Here is a 14,952-nt window from a genome sequence, read left to right as displayed (position 1 = left end):
TAGTTGAAAAGCACAACTGTTGATTAATACTGAGCTTTTTTACAGGCCTCTGGGATCTTAGCCCATCATGTTAACATCTTAACAAATCTTAAGAAATAATTTAATTTTGGTTTTTAATGCATAAAATAATATCAAACTCCATGTGATGGTGCATAGTTTCATTTATTTGTGTCTGTGCAATATTTTGGGATCATACATTAAAAGATACTGTCAGATTCTTACAACACTGTTATTCTTTTTTTTTTTTTTTTGTTGGTATCAATCTTACTTTTTGCATACGGCAATTCAGAAAGTTGTGTGTGCTTTTCTGCCACTGAAATGATCCAGAAAGTTTTATTTTTGTTTTGGGATTTTTTTATTTTTATTTTTTTTTTAATTAGTTAAAAAGAGCATATGATGGTTGTTAGAGTGCTCAACTCAACATGGCATGAGATGGTATCTGGTTTAGGCTTTCTTCTGTTGGTATCATGCTCATGACCACATGCCAAGACTGCAGAAGTTGCATGCCACATTCCTGTCAGATATTTATTTTTGTTTGAAGGATAACAGCTGAAGCCCATTGAACCATGTGCATGCTGTATGTCATTCCCAAATTCCCCCGTGAAACTGATGTGTTGTTTCCCATGGGAAGATAGCTGTTAAAAGGAATAGTTATTTATAAAGATCATCTCTCCATGGGTTGGTTGGAGCTGGGTGACCTTCAGCGATGTGTCACCATTTCCATTATTTAGTTCTACTTCAGAACCCTCAGGTTCTGCTGTAGAAAAGCTACTTTTCTCAGATTATTCACTTTGCAACTGATCCTCTTAAACACCTGGGCTAATCCTTGCAAGAGAAAATTATGGACAGCCAGACAGTATTCTAGACAATAAAACACCCAGAGCTTAATGAAATGCCCTAAGTGCTGAAATTACTGAATGTGGCTCATGGAACTATTTGCAATCACTAATAAACCTATGCCAAAGGACTGTAGTTGGTAGATACCCTTAAAATTATATTTTGTGTGTGCCATTCAGAGTTGCATTGGGTTGCAACTGTTTGAAAAGGGTTTTCTACTGAAACCCTCGAGACTTGACTGTAAAATCAATTCTTAAATGGTATGGTTTGCTGGTTTAGTGCATTTGTCATTTCAGGGAACATGTTTCTCTTTGATCTGGGAAGAGTATAACAGGGAGAAATTATTAGAAAATCTAAATATTTAATACTGTTGATCAAAAGCATCTGGGGATTACAACTGCAGATGACTAGGATGAGTTCTATATTAGTCAGAGGATATTCATCAGTTCCCAAAAGATGCTTAATGCCTTGAGAAACCAGTCCATACTGTGAAGTTGCTGATATCTTAACTACTGTAATTAAGGAGGAAATAGTATCAGTTTGCCTTTGAAGAAAAATGCCATGGATTAATTTAAAATGAATGTAGATAGCTATATTCATATCCATATTCATTAAACTGATTTTTCAAAAACCTCCTCCATATATCTGCAGCTTCAGGTGATATTTATGGGGGCATGTGCCTAAGTGGAAGGAATCTATCGTTCCACTGGTTTTTTAAGGATCATCCTCTTAAAGCAGATTGAAACACAGGAAGTTGAGTTTGAGGGTGGTCAAAGCTCTATACTCTTAAGTAAGATTTTTAGTCTTTCCAGCAGTTTTTAAATGTAATTAAGTTTACAGCACATTCCACTGCTTGACTGTCTTACATCTCACTGAATTGACTTCGTAGATAAAGGGCTGGACAGTTAATTCTGAGCTTAATCCAAATTTTTTGAGTATTGAGATCTGCTATCAAATGCAATCTTAAAGAAAACAGAAAAAACATCATTCTTCCTAGTATTTTTGCTTTGTAGTAGTAGTAAGTGTTTTATGATAAAAGAGAGGCTGTGCTTGAGTGCACTCTAGAAACAGAGGTGATGTTTCTATAGTGCTTGCAAGACGGGCACTTAATGAGAATTTAAACAGAATTTGACTTCAGTGTGCTATCTAATGTTCCCTTAAAGTTACTAAATTCACCAGGAGGATATTAATGCTTCTTCTTAAGTCAAGGAATGTCGGTGCCTTATTAAAGAGATGGGACAGTCATGGTTATCACGATTTATTACTTGAGAAATCAAACAAGGCATCAGTCTCAGAGGCCGTGTATTTAGTAACAAGTCGCCCTAACTGAAGACAGTCACAACTTTCAAAGTTACATGGCAATTTATAACTTTTTGGTCCAATAAGCAATTAACACAAAGCTTTGTTTTGACTTTATAACCTGTCACCTTTGGTTCTTTTTATTGCGTTGCATCTGTTCCACAATCAATAACTTGCTAGCTCACATACACACATATACTTCTATTATAACATCTAAATTCTTAACTTAAACTATAAAATCACATTACTATACTTAAAAACCCTTCACCATATCACCCAGTACATACTCTTACTTATAACTATAGAAACATAAGTTTATAATCCTTCTGCTTAACATCTGTGTACCTTTATCATTACATCAACCCAAGCTCTTTCCAGGGCTGTAAATCAAACTCATTAATGCCTGTGGAAGTTTCTACTCCCCTGTTTCTCAGAAAGGAGCTCTCACTGTATATGTACTACTACAGCAGCTGTAATGTCCTGACAGTGCCAAAACAATACGGTTTTAATGGTACATCCACATGTGAGTATGGAAACAGGATTGCACCCACTGGGAGTTCTTTGTGTCTCACCTCTGTACAAAGCCTGTAGAGGAGGCTTCAAGAAAATCCTTAATTATCTTCCTGAAAGCAATATAGGATTGAATTTTCTATGAAAGAAGAGAACTTTTTGTTATCTACAGTTATATGGGGGGGTTTATAAATCCCAAATGAGGACATTGTTATACAGCTACAATTACCTCCTGCCCCTTTGGCAGTCTTGGTATGAACACTGCAGCTGTAAGTTAATAACTGAAGATCTGTGGCTATGCCTTACACTCATCTTTATAGTGATGGAGATGAAAAAACACAGTAGGATCATGGTTAAACTGAAAATGTGTATGGCATGTTTAGAGGGAGAGGCACTGAAAATGGCCAAGACTTTTGACAGTGAAATACTCAGTCTTTCTGCAGAACGCCTTCCACGTTTCTGCTTTGAATACATATGAGACTGTAGTAGCAGAAGAGTGTTGGCCTCTGTAGTGGCTAATTTGGTAGCAAGTACAAATGGAACATGTTCTCAGCATTTACCAATGGGATTCTGCTTTTTAAAAACTCTTTCAGAGAAGTGAATATCAGTGGTATCACAGACACTGAAGAAGAGAGAATTAAAGAAAGTGCTGCATATGTTGCCAAGAGGAACCTTTTTGCCACAGGTGAAGGAGTTAGCGTCAGCAAGGTGGCCAAGACAACTTCTGAAGAGGAGCATCATGAAAAAAAGTCAAGGAAAGTAGCGATCCGGGAGTCTGCTGAACGTGTGGCCATGAAGAAAACGGTAAAAGAGTAGCAATGAACACTTAAGCTGCAAAAGAAAAGGAGCCTTTTTTTGTTTGGTGTTTGTAAAGTGCCTAGCACACCAGGGCCCTGACTTACTCCACAGGCAATTGCAATAATGGTAGTAATTAACCAAAGTACTTTCAATGGAAATCTTTTGAATTACTTAAAAGCCTTGTTATCTAGGTATCAGATGGATAAGGGAAGAGGCGCTATGCCTGAGGCAGACACCAGGAATGTTTCTGTTGTGCTGAGAGAAAAGGACAGAGTAGGGGACCAGGGAAGGCTCTTTGGCCATGCCCACACCTTCATGAGGCAGCTGCTGGGCAAAGAGTAAAGGTGCCTATATATATATATATATCTCCATATATATCTGTATATATATGTAAATATATAGATATCTTGGTCGTAAGTAGGTGAATGGGTAATTTCTGGACTTTTATGGCCTGAGAACAAGCTTGTACAAAGTGTCCACTCTGGAGTTTTAATCATTGGGTGTAAATTAGGTGTAAATTAGGGAGGAACATCTGGAACTGGATCTTTAATTGTGTGCATTATTGTCCAACTTCTTAAAAAATAATACTCAGAGCATAGTTACAAATATGTTGTGACCAGACTGCTAGGACATGTAAGTGCAAATGTATTTCTTTATTTCTATTACTATGCTACTTATATTACTATGCTATACTATTACTATATTTTATTATTTATTGTTTTAAGCAGAAGAATTGGTGATATGCTTATAAAATATCCTTATGACATAAGGTTGGAAAGGGTATAAACACTTCCAAGGACAAGGTAAAAAATTCAACATCATCTCAAAAATTGAGAAACAGTAAGGGTGAAATTTGATAACAACCAATGGAAATTACTACACACAGAAGGAAAAGATCAAGTAAATGACCAATGCCTGGCTAAGTAGAAGTCTCTCAGGATCTGAGAGTTATAAAAGGTCACAAATTTAACACCAGTCGATTTAATGTCAATAAATGTTATAATTTAATGTTGTAAAACAAATGCCGATCTAGAGTATTATCAGTAACACATAAGGAGCAGTTATTTAATTGTGTTGGAGTCTGTTGGACCTATGATAAGGAACAGTCACTGTCTGATGAATGTTGAAGACAAATAAAACCTGTCCAGGACTGAGAAACCATTGTAAAGAAAACTGGTATTGCTCAGTTTATAAATGTCCTCTTTTAATAATCTGAATACAGGGACCTATAATTCTCCATATTTGTAAAAGTTAAGGCAGAAAATAAATAGTTTAGTTTGCAGAAAGTCAGATTCATATTGGGAGTTTTTTCCAGCTCTGTGGATAGTCAAGCAGTTGAACTAATTACCTGGGAGGATGAAAGAGGAAAGGTTTGAGAGCAGTTCTGTCAGAGATGATCTAGGCATAGACAGTCTTGCATTACAGCAAAAGTACAGAAGACATCTGAGTTTCAGGCCTATTTCACCTTCACTCTGTATTTAAAATAATAAATAGGTAATTAAATGTGGAAAATTATTTTATTTAGAATAGTTTTGAGGGGAAAAGCCCTCTAAAATCAAATCTAGTTATTTTGGAAGGAGAACTTCCAGAAAATGAAAACTTTGTTTTCTGCGTCCAGGTGAGATAAATACATTAAGTATGTCTGTTTGGACTTTTAAATAAAAATTGCAGGGGTTTTTGCACTTTTTGGGGGGGGCAGAGGGTGTTAATAATTTCCGCTTCTAATTGCTGTTATAATCAAATTTATAATAAAATGTTTCTTTTCCAGCTAGAAGACACTCAGGCATTCCATAAAAAGTTGAATCAAGATAAACTCTTACATCCTCCTGAGTTTATCATTGAGCCTCGTTCCCACACTATCTGGGAAAAGGAAAATGTTAGATTTAATTGTTCCGTGGCTGGCTGGCCAGCACCCCGTGTTACATGGTAAGTTTGTATCCCTGGCACTGAAAGGCACCACTTACCAGAATCTGAAGTCATCTCAGTGAATGTAGTCATTTTGCTGAAAAATATAAGTTAAATTAAAAAAAAAAAATCAGGCACTCATGACAGGCCTGTCTAACACCTTTCAAGTCACATTGTACAGGAAAAGAACAAAATATTAAACTGAAGTAATAATAATAACAAAAATAATTATATATTTTTGTTATAGTAAATTAATATAATAATATTTAAAATATTTTTGTGACAGCACTAGGAATACATAGATTTTTTTTTTATTATTTAGTAGAGACATCAAATATATTCCTTTTGTCAATGATTAAGGAAAAATAATAGTTTAATGTATCATACTATCTCTAGCAATGTTTTCCAAATAGTTGTCTTTAGTCTATAAATGACACTAATGTCCCTGAAGCATTAAAGCAGGCTTTGGTCACTAGCAAACTTCTTGGCAGCTGAGCAGTTATAGTACTGAATCTCCATGAAACTGAAATCCCCTGGAGATGCTGTGAAATCTCAATAATGGTGACGTATTCATAGCAGACACATCGTCAGTGTTTGAAGTCAATGATGTCAGGTAGATCTGGAACCATCCAAATAAGCTGAAAGCTTTGCAGTCTCTTGGAAAATTTTACAGAATCACAGAATATGCTGAATTGGAAGGAAAACATCTAGTATATCAAAATGTTATGTGATAATCATGTATGGCAATTTGCTAATTGAATTGCTTAAGGGACTCTGCATTTATTTAGGTCTTAAAAACCTTAATCTCAGGGCTTGTCAAAAATTGCTACTAAGAGGTGTGTTAACAGGCCAGAGCTGAGTCCACAAAGTCACTGATCTCTCTCCTTAGACTCTGACAATTGATAGCCAGGCTCTGCATGGGCAGAGTTTTCCCATCCTGTAAGGGTTGCAAGTGCCCTGTGTTCACGTTCCTCCTGGAGAGGATTCCAAACAAACCCTTCAGATCTGGTCTCAGCTGGATATAAGCAATGGTCAGCTACGCTCATGGCTGTAATCGAGCTCTGTAACCTGAGTCCTACCCAAGAATTCAAGAGCTGGGTCATTTTCGCTTTGGTTGAGATTCACCTTATCCCCAAAACCTGACATGGTTAAACTGAGCCTTCAGCTGTTTGCCGTTGCTCTCACTGTGAAACAGTCTTTCATCTAAGTGCTAAATGTGGATGGTGGAAATTAATACATCATTTTACTGTACATCTGAGTTCCAAAGGGATTTCAGTTTGCCACAGGCTACTAATGGAAAAATAAAAAGAAGAGTTCACATCCATTTCAGCACGTGTCTTTGCTCTAAGATATAGAACAGTGCTGACCTGGATCTGTCAGCTTTCATTCAGCCCTACAAGCAAAATGTCAGTAGAATATTGCAAGCAGTCATTCTTTGTATAAGCAATGAAGATCTTTTCATGCTGTGCCTGAAAAACTACAAAGCTTTATGAACTTTCTCTAAAGAAAAGCTTACTGCCTGATGCAGCTGTTCTGACTCCCTTGGAGAAAAAAAGCACATGGAAAACCCATGACATTTGAAACCAGTAGCAGAAAGCATAAACTATCAGTGCCTAATGACAGTGGGAGGTCGCAGTCCCACATTAGCTAATGACTTGGCTGCTCTGGAATTTGCATTTCCAGAAATAACAAGTGGTCCTTCTAATATGAGCCCCATTCTTTCTACAGATGAATATAATTAAGCAAAAATTGAATCAATTAATTTTTACTAACCTGATAATGAAGACAAAAGAAGTGAAAGTCTTCTTGCTACTGGCATGACTCAGTTAAAGCTTGTTTCTACACAGCACCCTGTGCTGCCAAACAACTTGGCTGCCATAGGATCCAAGGGTTGCCCAGCCCTTTGGAGGAAATATAAAGATACTGTGGAGTTAAGTCCTGTTTACAGGATTGCATATTCCCTGGAAAATATTACAAACTGATGGCATTATTTGATTTTCTAAAATATTGACACACTGGATGTAATATAAAGATGCCCTGATGTTCCCAGGCAGATTGGTCTGGGGGGCACCAGCTCACAGATGAGGTGAAGAGTGGTGCTGAATGTATTACTCTTGCTGGGTTCTTGTATTATTCTTTGCCTAAGCCAGGATAATAGATAAATGAGGTCAGGCATCTCTGCAAATGATTGATGTGCAGAATAGAGAGTACTGCCCTACACTGAGCCCCTTTTCACAGACATTTTGCTGAGAGGAAGATCAGGATGAAAAGCATTGGGGTTTATGGTCCTTACTTAAATGCTTGGAAAACTCCCAGTGTATGACTATGCCCAAATATTTGTAGCCAGGGAAATATTCTTTACTGTACAATGCTGATGGTGCTGAAAGACAGTTTTCAGATTTATTGTGGATATAGCTTCATCTTGAGATATATTCAACTAATAATATTCTTGGTGCAAATAAAATCATTAATTACTGATTTCTTTGGTGAAGTGTAGCAAGCCACTGGCACCAGACTAGTTCCCTTTCCTGACTGAAAATCATGAAAGGTTTAAAATATAAAATCTGAAATTTAGAAGCAAACCTCTTTGTCTAGTTATCTGTTGTGAGGAGAAAGATTTGTTTAAACTACGTCAGAGTAAAAGGTGAAGATACTTTTATCTATCATCCTTTATCATTCCACTTCCTTTATATATATATATACCTTATGGAGAACAAGGAAAGCTATGCTAAAGTAGGACACTCTCTTAGGAAACATTTTTTCTTTATGGACCTGAAATCAATGCCAAATGTACTGAATACAATTCAGAGGGCAATTTCTTTATTAGACTTCTATTGCCAGTTTTTTACATATTTCCAATGCCTGCTTAAGACAGGATTCACTCAAACATTTACTTGATTACACTATGTATTGTCCAGAATGAGTGATATTTTATGCAACAATTGAAGAGGAAGAATTTCTCATGCACCATTGTTCTTCCACTATGTGAGTTTCAAGCTGTCTTATATAAATTCTGAAATTAACAGTACCAGCTCACTACTGATCATTCATACTGGTTCATTCATTCCTTCAAATGATGTATGGGGAATTTTGAACAGTAAAGTTCTCCTATCTGTGCCAGAAAACAGTCAAAGTGTATGCCAGTCTAACTCTGTTAAATTGCAAGTAAACAAATAAGTTAAATTTCTACCTAACATTTTTTGTGTATATGAAGGTTTTAAAAGTAGGTCAAATATGCAAACCAAACAAAATGTTTATGATAGCTAGTACGAAAGGAGGCTACAGAATTTTTATTTGCAATTTACAAAACTCTGAGATGTTGCTCATGAGACTCCTCCTTTCCTTTACAAGTACTAACGTGAAGTTCATGGTAATATGAACTGATTTTCATCCCACTCAAGACTATTTTCTTCTTTTAATTTGAGAATAAAATCTACCTGGGGCAGGTCAAAGAGAAAGAGAGAAAGGTTACACTTCCAAAGATATTTAATGTCTTCCCAGGGAGTTAGAATACAGTTTATCTAGGAGAAGCATGCAGAAGCTGATGTTCTACTTCAAATATCAAGCACTTGACCTTGTAAAGCATAGAATGACTTCTCTTTGTGACATACTGCTTCTTTGCTTTTCCATAGGTACAAAAATAACGTGCCCATTGATGTACAGGCTCACCCTGGCAAGTATATCATTCAAAGTCGATATGGGCTGCACTCCCTGGAGATTACCGAGTAAGGAAATATTTAATAATTTAACAAAAAGCTTGATCTGAAATGTTGCTGTAAAGTGAGACCTGCAAAATGTGAACATACCTCTTGGGGATCAAGAGATATCAAGTCAGGTGATATCAGCTGTGGTGAATGCTGTCTACTAAATGTTGAAGCAGTTCTAGTCTACCTCAGTAGAGGACATGAAATTTACCTGAGCTATTTATCTGGATTATTTATCTGGATATTCTATTCATGGCTGAGTCAGAAACGTGGGACATTTATGACTACTTTTTCCATCTGTCTGGTGATGAGTACAGTTAAACATGTAAAAACATGTGAGTTAACTGTTTTTCAAATATAACAAAACTTACAATTCTTACTGACATGAGGAACAGAACTGAGATGTCCTCACTTACACACAAGAAATATCTTTAACAGTACTCGTCTTCCAAATGGGAAATTTTTGCACTCACTTTGCATTACAAACATTGCAAACATGAGACCTAATCAACAACAACCTGGATTTGACAACTGATATACTGCCAGGTGCCATTTGAAAGTATTGTTTGAAATCTACCATTTCTACAAGTTCCATGTTAGGCATCACTTCATAGAAGACAGTAAATTAGACATTAATACTATCAGAGAGTTTTTCCTACTTATACTGCATTCCCAATTTCAAATCTGTGATTTATTTTAAACACTGAGGTTTAACACTGAGAAAAACTTAATGGTTACAATCCATCCAGTGTTCAGTGTCCAGTATGTCTGTCTCACAGGCTTTTACTTCATAGATTTTACCCAGATTTCTGAGGGTTTCCTTAATCTAAAACATTGGAGAGGCTATGCCAAGGAGTAAATGGGTGCTCTGCCTAATCATTTCTATAATTTCAGGTGTGAATTTGATGACACTGCCCAGTATCATGCCTCTGCTATGAATGTTAAAGGAGAAGTTTCTGTTTACGCTTCCCTCGTGGTAAAGAGTAGGTTGCAAAATATTTCCTTCAAGGTTTTTTTTTGTTAAGATGCACATTACCAGTTTTGCTTTTGTGGCTCACAGAGCCTTTACCTCTTAGTGATAGTGACCAATTTTGTCTTTTTCTGTGTAGGGTACAAAGGAGAAATTGATGCAAGTCTTTTGCATTCTAGAAATCTTTCCCTCTCTCCATGTAAGTTACAATATGTTTCTTTGACACTTCCATTTATAGCTGTGACATCATGACACATGACTAAGCAGAATATTTAGTAACATTATTTTAAAAAGAAGCAGGTCTGATTTACAAGGGTGTGGAGCTCTACAATTTCAGATGGTGTTAGCCTCACTAGCAGGGGAAAATGGCATTGCCTTCTAGGTCTGTTGGCTTATATAAGAAACATCCTGTTAATATTGTACTTCATTATGAAATAGAATCTGTCAGAGAGAGAGACACTTCCTCTTTTGCAGTATGTAAAACATGGCATGGGGAAGCATGAGCCTACATAGAGTAGGTGACTTAATTGTTGTCTGCTGCTTATCTGATTTCATAAGCTGTGAAAATGCACAGAAAATGCATAGAAAAGATTAAATACTCAGAACCCAGTGAGACTATTTGGGATATATCAAGGTAAAAACTGTAGTGCATTTTACCTGAGAACCTCACATTTTAACAATTTTGCATCCATGCTTCCATGGTGATAAGAAAATCCACCCATGTATGCCAAGGGGGTGAAGGTGCCCTAGGAACCCCATGAAAGGTTTGACAGATGAGACTTCTAGACTTAGGATCCCAGATATTCTACAAAGGCATACTAGCTGGCATTTATATACCAAATCTCTGAAATTATAGATACAAGATTATGTACAGCATTGCATAATGCAAGGCCATATATTTCCAATAAAATTTGGGATCTATCACTCGGTTATGAGAAAGAAAGATCACGATTTGCATATATTCATTGATTACAGGGAGAGTTATCAGTGTAGGCTAGTTGCATAAAAGGAAAGTGTGACCTTAGGTTTTATCAGCTGAGCTGCTTTCAAAACAAACATGGAAGCCCCTCTGCCATGTATGTGAGGTACAAATGAAAGGCATTTAGGTATTCTGTCTGGAAAACTGCATAACTTGGGACACACAGCATTAGGAGAGATAAATTCAGGAACAAGTATAGACACAGGCTACCTGAATGCCTGGGGGATTGGAGACCTAATTTTATATTGGTAGTAGTCCCCACAAAGGCTTACTAGCCTACAAAAACAAAGGCTGAATGGACACATGACTGCTCTGAGATAGAGCGAGAAGTTTAAATGAGAAAAGAGAAGAACCATATAAGCTAAAGATCAACTTGACCTGAATAAATAATTAATCACAAATAGAAATCTTTTTAAGTGTATAAATCAAACCTTATGATAAAACACCAGATTTGAAATTTTGAAAATTCTGAAATTAAATTCTGCAGAAGCCTCTCCCTGCTAAAATGAAATCAAGGTAAGAACTAGAATTGTATGACTAAAGAAATAGTTGATTCTCTGTGATAGAAAGGGCTTGTATTATCCAACACTGCAATTATCTCTGAAGATGATGACTTAATATACATATTGTTCCTCTTTATACCTTGAACTTTACGTGGGACCATATTCATAATCACTGAATACTTTTTCTTCCTACTCTTGTCACAGAAGGAAAGAAAACCAGATTTTTTTTCTTTTATACAGTTGCCGTTACCCCTCATGGCTATGCTTCCAGGTTTGAAATCAGCTTTGTCGACAAGTTTGATGTAGCCTTTGGGAGAGAAGGCGAGACAATGAGTCTGGGCTGCACAGTTGTAATCAATCCTGATATCAAGCGCTTCAAACCAGACATTGAGTGGTACAGAAATGGTGAGAATGTTTGACAAGAAGAAATACAAACTTCATTCATGTAAATCTTTACTTATTTCAGCTCATGTCAACGTTATGATTTGGTCATCATTTTCTCAGGTTTTCCAATGGTAATATTTACTCTTTTTCAGCTAGAATTGTTTCAAAATTTAGAATTTTGATGTGAAAACACGGAAAACTGACAAAGCATTGTGAAGATGTCTTCTAGGGATTTTTTGTTTCTTAAAAATAATTTAAATTAGAAGCATTTTTATCAGATCCAGCATCTCTGTGGCCCATTTATAGAGCTCGTATAGCTTTTACTATTTTATTTATACGCCAAGATATTTTTTAAGTAGTTGCACAGTGTTGTGTAACAGCTGATAAAAAAGTATTGCTTTCTGAAGTAGCGCTTTGAAATCAAAGGCAAAGTTGTCAAAGGAGCAGAATTAGACATTATTTATGACTGTTTTCAAAGAGGGAATGTTGTCTAATAAGAGTGGTCTCTTTCGTATTTCCAAGCTATTCCAATACATTCTCCACATTCCAGAATCTATTCCTGGGAAGATCCAGCTGGTTCTCATGGTGAAACTCTCTAATTCCTAGGTGTTCTTATCACACCATCCAAATGGGTCCAGATGCAGTGGAGTGGGGAGCGAGCTTCTTTAACACTGACTCATGCAAACAAGGAAGACGAAGGTCTCTACACCCTCCGTGTGGCGATGGGAGAGTACTATGAGGAGTACAGCGGTTATGTCTTTGTTCGAGGTAGGATACTGTCTTGTGCACAAGACTCACTACAGAGCTGAGGAAAACATGTTGGCAAAATCAGTCTCAGATATTTGAGGTTCTTTCCCCACTCCCAACAATAAAAATAGAATAATAATTTCCTATTAATGGATTCTAACAATATAGATTCCAGTCAATATCTCTGGAAAAAAATCAATGCATGTGTCAGGCGTTGGTGTCACATGCCCGAAGACTTCTAAACTCCATTGACATCCTGAGGAGGAAATTTAGGGTATTATGTTCAGTACTCTGAACATAAGTCATAAGGAGGAAAAATCCACATAATAACTTAAAAATGTATTTTTATAACCATCCCACTGCTAGCTAAACTGCACTATTTTTATCAAGATCTTGTGTGCCATTTGAGGGATTCTCTCTAATGTACATTGCGGGAAACACTACAGTGGAAGGGAAACATAAAGATCTGCACCTGGAGAAGCATAATCTCATGCAGCAGTATGTGCTGGTGTCTGTCTGGAGAGCTGCTTTTCAGGAAGGATCCTGGTGGACACCAAGGTGAACATATGCCCTTGTCACAAAGAAAGATAGTGGCATCTTGGGTTGCATTAGGAAAAGCATTGCCAGCAGGCTGAGGAGGTGACCCTTCCCATCTACTCAACACTGGTGGGGCTCATCTAGAATGCTAGATCCAATTCTGGGATCCCCCATACAAAAGAAACATGGGCTCACTGGAGTGAGGCCACTGAAGGGATGTGAAGGTGATTTAGAGCTTGGAGCATCTCTCAATATGAGGAAAGGCTGAGAGAGCTGGGACTGTTCAACCTGGAAAAGAGATCATGGGAGGAGTTTATCCATGTGTACTTGATGGAGGGGAGTAAAATAACATTGGAACAGGTTACCCAGACAGGCTGTGGAGTCTCAGTCCTTGGAGTTACCCAAACCCTGATTTGACATGGCCCTGGGCAACCAGCTCTGGCTGACTCTGCTTTGAGCCAGGGGCTAAACTAGGCAATATCTGTAGCTGTCTGCCAATCTCAACCATTGTGTGATTCTCTGAAATAATGAAGCAAAGAGTAGAATTAAAATGTTATTTTTGTGAATGTTGTTTGCTTGTACCATCAAAACCTTCATTGACTATCCATTGAGAATTATTTCTTTAAAAGGAGCCATGGCTATTACATTGTGTGCTGATTCTATATCTGTCCCAGCTGCTAAAAGCAGCTGAAGTGTGTAATGCTAATTCAAAAGGCTCTGGAAATTCTTGGCTCTGAGGCCATGCCCAGAATGGCTCCTTGTTGCCAAGTTCAGCAGAGCTGTGTGAGATAACAACCTGCTCAGAAAATACAACTGAAGCAGATGTTTTCATCACCTGAAGAAAGAACCTATTGAAATGAGCTTCTTGACAAGAAATAGGACTTGTCTTTCTTTATTTGCTTTACATTGTGCTGCCATATAAATAAATGATCACCCTCAATCCTGTTACATCTTCTGGCAACACAGGTGTGAGCTGACTGAGCCCACCACCCCTTTCAGCAGAGTATCTTCCTAGCCAATGGGTGTGTTTACCAAATTCTAATTACATTAATTATATTCGACATTCCTATTTAAATGGTCCCCACAATCTTGGTTGGCTACTGTATTCCTCGTTGCTCCTCCCAAACTGTAGCCAGATTTGTGTTAAATGGCAGCTCTGGTGTTTTAGCTGGAGCAGTTGTCTTTTTGTGTCACACACAGAAATCACAGTGTATCAATGGAAGAGAGGCTCATAATGTTATATGTTCAGATGGGCTTCGAGAGCATATGCGACTCCTCTGCCGTGGTTACAGGTCATCATTTGTCAGCAGGCTAGCAGGGATGAAATCCTAGCCTCCTAGAGGCTGATCAGCAGTGCTGGTTCTCCCAGCTGTTTCCCAGAGTGTCTTGGAGAGAAACTGTGTTACCTCATGTTCTGTCAAGTGGTAAATATGGACAATTAAAACCTTTCAGAAAGAGATCACTGAAGACATACTGTTGTTATTACTACTAATGTTCTTAGTATTTTGTGATGTTAACTGGATGGTTTACTCTCTATGTTACCATTTCTTAAAATGCATCGAGTTACCTGTAATTAGAACCTGGACTCGGCGACTTTGGCACAGCTTCAAAAGCTCTGTGGGATGCTACGCTGCCAATAAGAGAAGACTCTGTAAAGTGTGGCTGGGATATATATTTTTGGAAGACTACTGTTTTACGTAATGAAGCATATTAAATGCTATAATAAGGCATTTTTTTCCTGAAAGTCAAAATCACGAAAAATAGAGATTACTGTGTAGT

At 37.3% G+C, this 14,952-nt stretch overlaps 1 protein-coding gene across 4 annotated transcripts in view; it reads left to right on the top strand.

The window, feature by feature from the left end:
- The window catches only part of MYOM1 (myomesin 1), an 80,874-nt gene that overhangs the window by 13,774 nt on the left and 52,148 nt on the right, over positions 1-14,952 (top strand). For all 4 annotated transcript variants that reach the window (XM_017738245.1, XM_017738247.1, XM_017738246.1 and 1 more), the window contains exons 4-10: positions 3,240-3,450; positions 5,213-5,370; positions 8,982-9,074; positions 9,948-10,036; positions 10,163-10,222; positions 11,746-11,910; positions 12,496-12,657. In XM_017738245.1, the coding sequence (XP_017593734.1) occupies positions 3,240-3,450; positions 5,213-5,370; positions 8,982-9,074; positions 9,948-10,036; positions 10,163-10,222; positions 11,746-11,910; positions 12,496-12,657 (938 nt within the window). The remainder of the gene's footprint in view (positions 1-3,239; positions 3,451-5,212; positions 5,371-8,981; positions 9,075-9,947; positions 10,037-10,162; positions 10,223-11,745; positions 11,911-12,495; positions 12,658-14,952) is intronic.

Source organism: Corvus brachyrhynchos, unplaced genomic scaffold, assembly GCF_000691975.1.
Source record: "Corvus brachyrhynchos isolate BGI_N302 unplaced genomic scaffold, ASM69197v1 scaffold106, whole genome shotgun sequence".
Classification (NCBI taxonomy): domain Eukaryota; kingdom Metazoa; phylum Chordata; class Aves; order Passeriformes; family Corvidae; genus Corvus; species Corvus brachyrhynchos.
Note: the sequence above shows the minus strand (reverse complement) of the source record. Positions and strands in the feature narration are given on the sequence as shown.